At 35.9% G+C, this 11309-nt stretch overlaps 1 protein-coding gene across 3 annotated transcripts; it reads left to right on the forward strand.

Moving 5' to 3' along the window:
• Positions 1 to 7886: 7886 nt before the first annotated feature.
• LOC122029056 (ABC transporter G family member 22-like) lies at positions 7887 to 11095 on the forward strand. 3 transcript variants are annotated; one of them, XM_042588024.1, is made up of 11 exons: positions 7888 to 8165; positions 8356 to 8426; positions 8527 to 8762; positions 8842 to 8997; positions 9068 to 9251; positions 9334 to 9642; positions 9726 to 10013; positions 10109 to 10221; positions 10323 to 10393; positions 10475 to 10582; positions 10663 to 10845. In XM_042588024.1, the coding sequence occupies exons 2-11, from the start codon at positions 8391 to 8393 to the stop codon at positions 10704 to 10706; spliced, it is 1545 nt and encodes a 514-aa protein (XP_042443958.1). In that variant the 5' UTR covers positions 7888 to 8165; positions 8356 to 8390; the 3' UTR covers positions 10707 to 10845. The 3 variants fall into 3 exon arrangements, with proteins under 3 accessions (XP_042443951.1, XP_042443962.1, XP_042443958.1); XM_042588017.1 differs by having other exon boundaries at positions 7887 to 8165; positions 10109 to 10393; positions 10663 to 11095; XM_042588028.1 differs by having other exon boundaries at positions 7887 to 8165; positions 10475 to 10806.
• The last annotated feature ends 214 nt before the right edge of the window (positions 11096 to 11309 follow it).

The following is an 11309-nucleotide window of genomic DNA, read 5'->3' on the forward strand; positions in this document are numbered from 1 at the left end:
GATTTCCTTCGGTGACTCGAGTTTTCTTCCGATCCGCTTTGGGTTTCTCGGGTCGAGGTTTCACCGGCATTATTCTTCGTCATTACAGTATGTCACCTTCTTCCGGATCTCCTTCATGGTCATCTTCTCAGACAGGATCAGCATGCTTTAAAAACATAAATTTCATCGTATGCATGTTTTAGTGAGGCAGATGGTTTCTTACTAAGCGAAAGCTTACAGATACTCTTTTCCTTATACTGCAGATAAAGGTAAAGGAAAGATGGACTAGCGGAGGCTGGAGGTCGATGCAAGAAAGATGTGTGTGGATGGAACTTGGAATAAAGACCTTGGACGAACTAGAATATTTAAGAATTTAGTGTTTCTTATTATGTTACTCTTTGCCTATTTAGTTATCTAAATGCATGGAATTATAGAAAATCTGCTGAGCTTGTTAGCAACCATGTTTAGAATGCTAGTTGTTTGCTATTAGAATGTTCTCTAGTTATTTTAGAACTTATGTAGGTGAGTTTGGCATGAAACAGTGCTGAAATCAGAGCCTTACTGCGAAATCAGAAACCCCAATCGATCAGCGGATCGATTGGGGGCCCTCAATCGATCAGTGGATCGATTGGGAGCCTGGTTCCACGAACAGTAAGCTTCTGGATCGATTAGTCGATCGATCCAGTCGCATTCTGTCGCAAACAGTAGGCTTCTGGATCGATCAGCCGATCGATCCAGTTGCATTCTGTCACGAACAAAGAGTTTGGGGATCGATCGTTCGATCGATCGGGAAATTGCTCCCGCGAATAGAGAGCTCTGGAATCGATCATGGGATCGATTGGCCAGTCTGGATCGATCGGCCGATCGATCCAGAATATTAACCTGAGCACAGTAGCCATCGGAATCGATCCATGGATCGATCCAATAGCTTGCAATCGATTGAGTTCAATCTGGATCGATTGGGAAGTTGGGTTGCGACCAAAAGACCTTGTAATTCAGCTCCTTGACCATAGGGGATGTAGAATATGCTATGTATACCTTAGATTGCATCCCTTAGCACAAGTAGGATCAAAAATTTGTGTTAGCTTAGTAAAGTTTTAATTGGTACAGCTTTCCGCACCTAGACTTAGTGATGGTCATGGATGTAATTTAGCACAGCATAATGTAACGATCGGCCTCACAGTCTAGCCAGTAGAAGGCGGGTCGTTACAGAACCTAGCACTAAAAGTCAAGAAAATCAAACTAGAAACCTAATTTGACTCTACAAGAATAACGATGAGGAGACCTTTATGGTAAGAAATTTTTAAAAAAAAATTAATTCTAATAATTTTGATAAGACACAAACTAAGAAGTTTCTACAAAGAAGAAGAAAAGCAAGGTGGTACGTCTATAATGAAAAAGGGCATATCAAAGACAAAAATTGAAAAACAAGGAAAAAGATAAGGACAAAAGGACTAGAAGGTTGAAACACAAGAATCTCAAAGTAACTTGGAGTGAATCATTGTCAAAAGAATTTGAGACAGAAAAATACATTGGACTAGCACTAATAGCTAACCACCTATCTGAAGATGATGAAAACTCTTTCAAAGGAAAACATCAATGAAGGGAGAACATCAAATTACAAGTCTGATATTATAAGTGAGGTATGATTTCTATCTCCTAACCAATTGTATGATGATATTAAAATGTTGTCTAGGTCATTATACAAATTGAGAACCAAATATGTAGAATTGAAAAAGATGAATATTGATTTGAAAATTCAGTTAAAAAAGGCATGCCCACAAGTAGATTTTGATAAACTTAAAATTAAAAGAACAAATAGAAACATTAAAATCTAAAAACAAATCTATATGTTCAAATTCAAATGCTCGAGAAAGGAACTCTAAATATTATAAACTTAAATTTGTATGTTAGACATCATAGGGATCAAATTATAAAAGTATCAAAATATAATATTCAATGAAAATATTTGATAAATCAAGTATGTAGAAATTTATTTTAGGTTCCAAAATCTATTCTAGCTTATTAAATTATCTTTATTTACATAAATTAATCCATTTGAATTATTAATATTATTGAAAAAATTATTCTTTCATAAACTCTATGTCTGATTTTCTTTCTGTTTAAATTATTTTATGATAAACAAATATGTTATCTATTATCACAAAAATTTTAGAAATTTTTAATTGTTAAATAATCTTTTATGAATTTTTAACACAAAATGAATTTTTTAATACAAAATGAATTTTTAAAAATTAAAAATTTTTAAAGATTATTTTTTGAAAAACTTGATTTTTTTTCTACAAATAATCGTTATATTTTGAATGCTCATAAAAAAATTAGTAAGCTGGTTTGACATTGACATCTATTTTAAAATATTTACTTTCAAAAATACCTATTTCTGCAATGAAAAATATTTTCTCGATATAAGAAAAATAGTTTTCTAGTGAATTTTTTTATAATAAGTTTATTTATGCTTAACCTTGATAAAAAATTTTAGTATTTTTCAACAATTAAAACTAATTTTTAAATTATTTTTGACAAATATGAGGTTTAATTCAACGTTATTTTATTTACAAAAATTTGTGATAAAAATACACAAACTTGCATCACCTATGGGCATTCCCTAAAATACTTTTTGAATTTTATCTTTGATATTTTTATTTTCTTTATCCATATTTTTGATGCTATAAAAGAAGAGATTTAATAGGTGTTAAGGGGAGGACTTAATTACAAATTTTGATACTATAATTGTTTTTTCATATAAAGTTTATTGTTTTAATCCCTAATCTTAATTCGAGTTGTTGCACATCAAAAATAAAAAAATTGTAAGGGCCATGGATTAGTTTTAATATTAACTAACCGAGTTAAGTTAGATCATGTGTGTTTGATGTCTTATGTCTGAGTATGTAAAGACTTAGGAACATAAGAAATCAAGTAGAAAATGTAGCGAACGAGAAGGATGACATGAGAAGGGAGCCAACGGGCTCGATGCATCCAAGGGACTAGGAGTTGTGGAAGAGCACACCGATTGAGCGAGAAAGGTGCGAGCGGTGCATCCGAGGGATGAGGAACTAGGAGAAAGTCTGCTCGAGGAGAAGGTCAGAGTTGGGTTCAGGTGAGCTCAACTTCGGACGACTGAAGCATCACCCAAGCATACGAAGGAGTGAATGGTCAACTCTGAAGTTGACCATTCCAGGCACCTCCAATTGACTAGGCGCCCTGATGTTCTGAAGAATTGAGGTGCCTCAGATGTATTGAGGCGCTTCAAATGCCCAGTAGAGTTGTTGCCACAGATGAACACTGCAAGACTTGAGGCATCTCTGATTACTCGAGAAGCCTCCGATGACTTAGAAATGTTGCGGTGCGGAATGTGGGAATCCACGTCAACCCACTCGAGGCGCCTCTGATAAACTAAGGCGCCTCTAGTATCGAGAGATCAGTAGAAGGCCATTGCGGTGGAGATAAAACTCACCCAGATGGAGGTGCTTCTAGCCAACTAAGGCATCTCAATGTGTCATGTCAGCAAATAGTCACTTCGACCAATGGGCTATAAATAGTATCTTAAAGTTAGTTGTTAAAAAAATGCACTCTATATTCATTTCTAAATTCAATTTTAGTTGTCTGTAATTAATTATTGTAAGAGATTACTCCACCTTCGACCCTTGTCGAAGGAGATTGATAGTGTTTCCAATCGTCTTGAGTTAACAACCATCCAGGTTGTAACCAAGTACATACTCGAGTCTCTTATTTCTTTACATGTTATGTTTATTTAATTAATTAGTGTGTCCTTACTAACAAGTTATCCTAACATCTTTCTCCTTTCATGAAATTAAACATTCTCTCTTTTGTTTTCCTAACTGGAAGTCTCCAGACTTAGATGATTTCAGTTCTAAATTCTTAAAAAACTCATGGCACATGATCCAATCAGGAGATATTCCAATCTGATTCCAACAAATTTATGAGGGCAATCTTCAAGTAGAAAGAGTCCTTCATGCTTTTCTTACTGTTATTTGAAGAGGGAGTTTTAGCCTATTGCCTTAGAAAATTGCATGGTCGAATTATTTGCTAAATTATTGGCTAATAGGCTTGAAGGAGTGATGGACAAAATGGTCTCCAAATTGGTGTGTAAGAGGGATACAGTATCTTTCAATGATAAAAATGGACTTTGAAAAAGCATTCTACAAGGCAAACTGCTCGAACTCGATCACTGTTCTCAAACTAAATGGCTTTCCTCTTACAGAAAACTGATATTTTGATTGATAGAAGTGGACTTGGATAAGGTAGTCCCTTGTTTTTTCATTATCATTACAGAGATGGTTGCAAAATCAAAGGGCTAGCAGGAGCTATTGTAGGAGTTAGCATGAGCAAGGCCTTAGAAAATAATCCATTGGCATTGCAGCATGTAGATGACACCATTATTTTTGTGAAAGTTTCAGAAGAGGTTCTAGCTAGCTGCCACCAAGATCATCTAGCTTGTTTTTCATGCTCTCGATCAATCAGTTACTCCAAATCATCCTTTACATAGGGAGTTGATCACCCAAAAGAGGTCATGCTAGCTTAAAGATTCGCTTGTTAGTCTAAAGAGCTCCCTATCAATTGGTCATGCTAATTCAGCCATAAATCTTTGTGTTTCCCAGATGGGTGATTAGAGACATTGGCAAGATTACGAAAACATCCGGTCGGAAAGTTTTCTTGCGAATTAGCAGATGTTAATCCCACCATAGGGAGATTGGTGGTTTTGGAATTAACAATTTGTTGTCTCACAAAAAGGTGCGTTCGTCTACTGTAGTTGCACTAAAACTATTCGAAAAGTGACCTATTATTCATGCACTTGAAATATAATTCTCTGATAAATTACCGAACCAAAAGTTTCAAAATACCCAAATCCAATTATTCAAATCACTCACTCAAATTTTAGAATTACTAAATTACATATCTTATACTCATTTTCCCTTCACATTTATCTCAATCAATTACTACAATATGACAATTGATATATATATATTCGATTTGCGTTCAAAAAAATTAATGTTCTCGATATATTATGTTAAATTGATGTTTAAAAGTATAAATATAATCAGGAGAATTACACAAATATATAAAATCTAGTTCCATATCATTCTGAGGTCTATCAGCCGATCTTGATCGAAACTGATGGATAGACCTAGAAAGCTCAAAATGATATGAAATTATATTCATGCCCTCAAATATCAATGTGACACACTATATTGAGAGCAATAACTTTTTGAACATGCATCGATCATTTTTTTTTTTAAAATAATCAATTGTTATATTAATGCACTCAATTAAAATTACTATCATAATAACTTTATATTGCTACCATGTAGCAATCGATTAAAAAATCTGATTTATATTCAAAAATTTACTACTCTCAATATAGTAGATCAAATTGATATTTGAAGGTATAAATATAATCAGGAGAACTAGACAAACACATAAGATATGGTTTCATTCAGAGCTCTCTATGTTCATCAGCAGGGTTCGGTCAAAATCGATTGATAGATCTAAATAGCTCAAAATGACATGGAACTAGATTTTATGTGTTCCTCTATTTTTTTTGATTCTATTCATGCTCTCAAACATCAATTTGACATATTATATTAAGAACAGTGATTTTTTTAAATACGAATATATCCAAAAAATCTTATTCGTGTTAAAAAAAATCATTGTTCTCAATATATCAAGTCAAATAATATTTGAGGATATGAATATAATCAGGAGAACTATGCGAACATACAAAACCTAGTTTCATATCATTTCGAGCCCTCTAGATTCATCTGTCGATTTTGTCTAAAACTGATCAAAATCGGCTGATGGACATAGAGAGTTCGGAATGACATGGAACCAAATCCTATGTGTTCATCTAGTTTACCTGATTATATTCATACCCTCAAACATCAATTTCACCTAATATATTATGAACAATAATTTTTTAACACAAAATATATTTTAAAATTTAGAGTTTAGGATCGTAAAATCATTCCCTATTTATTGATACATTGTAGCAATCTATTAGGAACAATAAAGAGGGATAAAATAAGTATGTGGTATGTAGTTTAGCAATTTTGAAATTTAAGTATGTGATTTGGATATTTAGAAACTTTAGCTATGTGGTTTGATAATTTGTTGATGATTCTTAGAGTTAAAGGAGTTTTTCTTCTAGAGTTTGAGGATGTATCCAAGAGATTGTTATGCATTAGGCTATTTGTCAACTCTGGTTTGGGGCACTTTAGCTGCACAAGATAAGTTGAAATTTGGATTCAAGAACGCTGTGGAACAAATTTTTCAGAGATGATGTTCTCATCTTAAGCACAACCTATTGAGATGCCCTAGTAAGCTAAGAATTAGCGCAAACTTAGTGTTTGGCAAGCTCATCCAACCCATGGAAGATGGACAATAATGGAGTAACACTCAATCTCAAGATAATGTGGGAACTTATTCCACACTATCGGAAATTGTCCCTGGAGTTATAAGGGAGATTTACTGATTTTCAATTACATAATCAAAATTTAGTCTCCTATAATATAAGCTGATAATCTCAAACTGTGAGTCTGGACTTAGACCAATCCGCTTCTTTGTCCAAGCGGTGTTTTCGAGTGCCGCAAGTTCCAAGTAGCCCAAATACTTCCCAACTCTAAGTGGAAAGTTGGTCTTGAGGTATCGAGTCTAGCCAATCGAGCTATTGAGTGCTCCCAAGTGGAAGATGAGGGAATGAAGGAATTTACTTATATGCCTCCTTATACAAGAGCTCCGACCTTTCGTAGCAACAAATACCAATAAATTACTGAATAAAGGCCAGCCAAGATACGTCAGCACAGGGGTGCACGTGAAAGAGAGTCTCTCCCTATGTATATATTTATAACTTCAATACTTGTGATATATTATAAATCAACTATTATACCTTAAAACTTTCAACGTGAAACTAAATGTTCTCATTCATAATTTTTTTATTTTTTTTTTCGTTCACATTTCCAACTGATAATTACTACTGTTTGATAAGATAAAATTTCCACATCCATTTATTTACTCTTTTGGATTAATCGTATGACCTTTGATCCAATAGTTTGATTAGACTGTAGTGTGAAATACAACAAAATTGCCGTGTGTTTTATGGACATCCAACTCTGAACTTGTCAAACACTAAACACACTGTGTGTTGACTAAAGAGCCATTCTGTGTTTGTCAGTTTGTTATATAGCTATTCTCATCAATCGTCTTTTGACTTAGACATCGATGTAGGTGATGAAGGCATGATCAACGCCACATATTAATTGAGACAACAGACAATTTCGTCATCTATCTCATCTATTGGATCAAGAATTTATTCCAAATTTCTTGGAATTTTCACTCCATCAAAATCCCATCCTGCAGTATGAAGAATAGTGATAATACTATGATTGTCTCTCCAATATCTTATTTACCCTCGTATCATTAAAGACCAGCTGTTGCCCCTGTACCTAATACACTACGCTACAAGCTATGCACATCGAGCCCTGTCCCTATTTTCAACCAAATTTCCATCATAGAGTAAATCACACTTAGGCACATGGTTTGAAATGCTCGAAACGTTTCATTCTAGTAAATCACCGAATTTGACACCACTTGATTTCAATATTTAAAATCTCGATAATTTTGGTTGGAGGTTGAATAAGGAAGGAGATAAAGAAAGGGACTCTTTGAATACATCAAGTTTTGATAATTTAGCAGGATGTTATATCCCACATAGTATAAGTTCTAAATCAATGTCGGCACAGACAATTCTTTTTTCATCTTCAACTTTAATCCATTATTGGTACTATGCATCCAAATATTCACACAATGCTAAAATGCATTGTTCCAGTCAAAAATCAAAAACTTTGGCATGGCTCAAAATTTTTAACCTTGCTTAAGCGACATAAGTTTCAACAGTTATAGTCATAACATTGTTTTATCCTGAATTACAGAAGAATCTATAACGATCTTGTGTTCATCTGCTAAAATGTGGAAAATACTTTTTTCATTAGTTAGTCTCTCCAATTCCCTCCCTCATACGACATTATGAACCTTTGGATGCAGGTGGCATGTGTATAAAAGGAGGTGATCAAGAACTTTGTGGGCACCAAAGCTTGGCTTTCCATTATCTGTTTATCTTCCTCACCACCCACTCCTTTTTCAAGATCCAGGTACCATTTATGTCTCCTTAACTACTCTCCTAGCTTCTTCCTTAAATCTATCAGACATGACTGGTTATATTTTATATCTCTCTTATTTTTCGTCTTCTTTTCCTGTTTCTGCATTTAGTGCACTGTAAAATATCTTCTTGGCTTATCTGATTCTTAGAGTCCTTTAGTCTTTCTCTTTCTTGGTTTGCAGGAACTGATCTAGAGACTGAACAAACTGGGGAAAGGATGATGGCAGGGCCAACTTATCCAATACATCTGAAGGCAATGCTGAAACACTTCCTAGAGATCCAAGAAGAAAATAATACATCAATTATGCAGATATGGTGCCAACTTTATGTTGTTTTTTGTATTTATTTTGCAGTTTACTGATGTTGGATACAAAGTACTTCTGAAAAGAATAGCCAGTAGCACTGAGAAAGATATTCTCCAAGGAATTACAGGTTCAGCTAGGCCTGGAGAACTCTTGGCCGTAATGGGGCCTTCAGGCAGTGGGAAAACTACTCTTCTCAGCCTCCTTGCTGGAAGAACTACTGCTAATATCGTTCAAGGATCTATCACATATAATGATGAACCATATTCCAAGTCCCTAAAGGGCAGGTAAACAGTTCTCTTCTTACAGTAAAAACACACTTGTTTTCATCAAATCAAGAATGTTATAGGATCAATCAATTTTCAGGATTGGGTTCGTCACCCAGGATGATGTTCTATTTGCACATCTCACCGTGAGAGAAACATTAACTTATGCCGCTTTGCTTAGACTTCCGAGGACAATGAGTAGACAGCAGAAGGAAGAAAGGGCCGTGAATGTTATCACTGAGCTGGGGCTTCAGAGGTAATATTTGTCTTCCTAATTTCTTTACATACTCAAGTTATTCTGAGATATGATTGATAGCAATGAGCAGGTGCCAAGATACCATCGTTGGTGGATCCTTCATTAGAGGAGTTTCAGGTGGCGAGAGGAAAAGAGTTTGCATTGGGAATGAGATCCTTGTTAATCCATCCTTGCTGTTCCTGGATGAACCGACATCTGGTCTTGATTCAACAACAGCCCTTAGAGTTGTTCAAGTATTGACTGAGATAGCTGAGGTAATTTTTGTAGTTTGTTTGATCTCCCTTATCGACACTCGTTTCACCAATGCGTCTGAAGCCTGCCATGGACATGCTGCAGTCTGGCAAAACCGTCGTGACGACAATTCATCAACCATCCAGTAGACTCTTTCACAGATTTGACAAGCTGATTCTGCTTGGAAAGGGTAGTTTGTTCTACTTTGGGAGGGCATCAAAAGCCATGCCCTACTTCTCATCGACTGGATTCTCTCCTCTGATAGCGATGAACCCAGCAGAGTTTTTAGTAGATCTTGCAAATGGCAACACCAATGATGTCACAGTGCCAACAGGATTGGAGGACAAACTGCAATCTAAAGAATCAGGAAGGCACACAACAAGAGGCAAGCTATCTGCAGAAGATGTGCATGAGGTAGACACTTGATTTTGCATCCATAAGTAGAACCGATAAAGCTAATGAGGACTAACTACTGCATCAAATAATTAATGAAACAGTATCTGGTGGCCGCTTATGAGACAAAATTTGCCGAGAAGAAGAAGAAGAAGATTCTGACTCCGCTTCCGACAAACAGAGACTTGAAGGCCACAGTTTGTTCTCTGAAAAGAGATTGGGGAGGAAACTGGTGGCAGCAGTACTCCATTCTCTTCTGGAGAGGTTTGAAAGAAAGAGGACATGATTATTGGAGTTGGATGAGGATCACTCAAGTTCTTGCCATTGCAGTGATTCTCGGATTACTCTGGTGGCAGTCAAATACTACAACCCTAAGAGACTTAGAAGATCAGGTTGAAAGAAAAGAAGAAAAAAAAACTGTCTTTTTTTTTCAATTATCAAGCGAAAAAGGGCAGTACTTTACCGTGTACCAATTGAAATGTTTCAGGCAGGCTTGCTGTTCTTCATCTCTGTCTTCTGGAGCTTCTTCCCTGTATTCACAGCAATCTTCACATTCCCGCAAGAAAGAGAAATGTTGAACAAAGAAAGAGCAGTTGACATGTACAGGCTAAGCGCATACTTCTTAGCGAGGACGACAAGCGATCTTCCGCTCGACCTCTTCCTGCCTGTAATATTTATTCTAATCGTCTATTTCATGGCAGGGCTAAGACTCAGTGTTGCTCACTTCTTTCTCAGCATGCTCGTGGTGCTTCTCACCGTCATTGCTGCTCAGGTATTCTTTACTGTCAAATGCTGATCGATCGACTCAAGCTCGCTGACAATTGATCTGAAAGCTAACTAATCAAATTGGCAGGGGCTAGGGTTGGCTATTGGTGCTTCAATAATGAACATCAAGAAAGCAACTACTCTAGCTTCAGTGACAGTGATGACCTTTATGCTGGCTGGGGGATTCTTCGTAAAGGTAAGTAGTTTCACTCGAAAACAGGGTTTTGCATGGTCATCACACTGAATGCTCTCCACAATGTCGAAATCCTTTTGCAGAGAGTTCCTGCATTTATTTCATGGCTCCGTTTCCTGTCGTTTAACTATCACTCTTACAGACTACTGCTAAAGGTTCAGTATGATCATCTTCCTCCCTCCTTAGATGTTCCTGAACTTGGCGATGGCCTTAAGGAAGTCGCAGTTATGATCGCCATGGCGTTTGGTTATAGGTTCTTGGCATATATTTCATTGAGAAGAACGACGATGCCCAAGTGAAATAGATAGGAGTAAATCGATCAAGAGAAGTTTAATGAGCTTTTTCTTCCTTTGTTTTGTTTTGTTTTGTTTTGCCGGAGCATTTTACACGTGAAAATCAGTTTGAGATTGGTAGGATTATCTTATGCAGCAAGCAAAGTTGTATATGGCTTGTTTAGTATTACAAGTAGCCAAGTATTATATAAAAAAAAAATCTATAATCTAGCTTTAATGATTATTTCTGGATGATCAATTCGGTTTTATAAAAGCTTTTTAATGATCATCAGGATAAATTGGGAAGTGCATATGACGCTAGCCCATAAGTCTAACATCCTTTGGTTGCGCCCTTTATTGGGAAGAAAAATATTTACAAATACGTTGTAGCTGGGATTCAAACCGTAAATATCTGGATAACGATCTGAATGTCTTACCATGGTACCATAGTCCGGGGA

Source organism: Zingiber officinale, chromosome 1A (assembly GCF_018446385.1).
Source record: "Zingiber officinale cultivar Zhangliang chromosome 1A, Zo_v1.1, whole genome shotgun sequence".
In the NCBI taxonomy this organism is placed as follows: domain Eukaryota; kingdom Viridiplantae; phylum Streptophyta; class Magnoliopsida; order Zingiberales; family Zingiberaceae; genus Zingiber; species Zingiber officinale.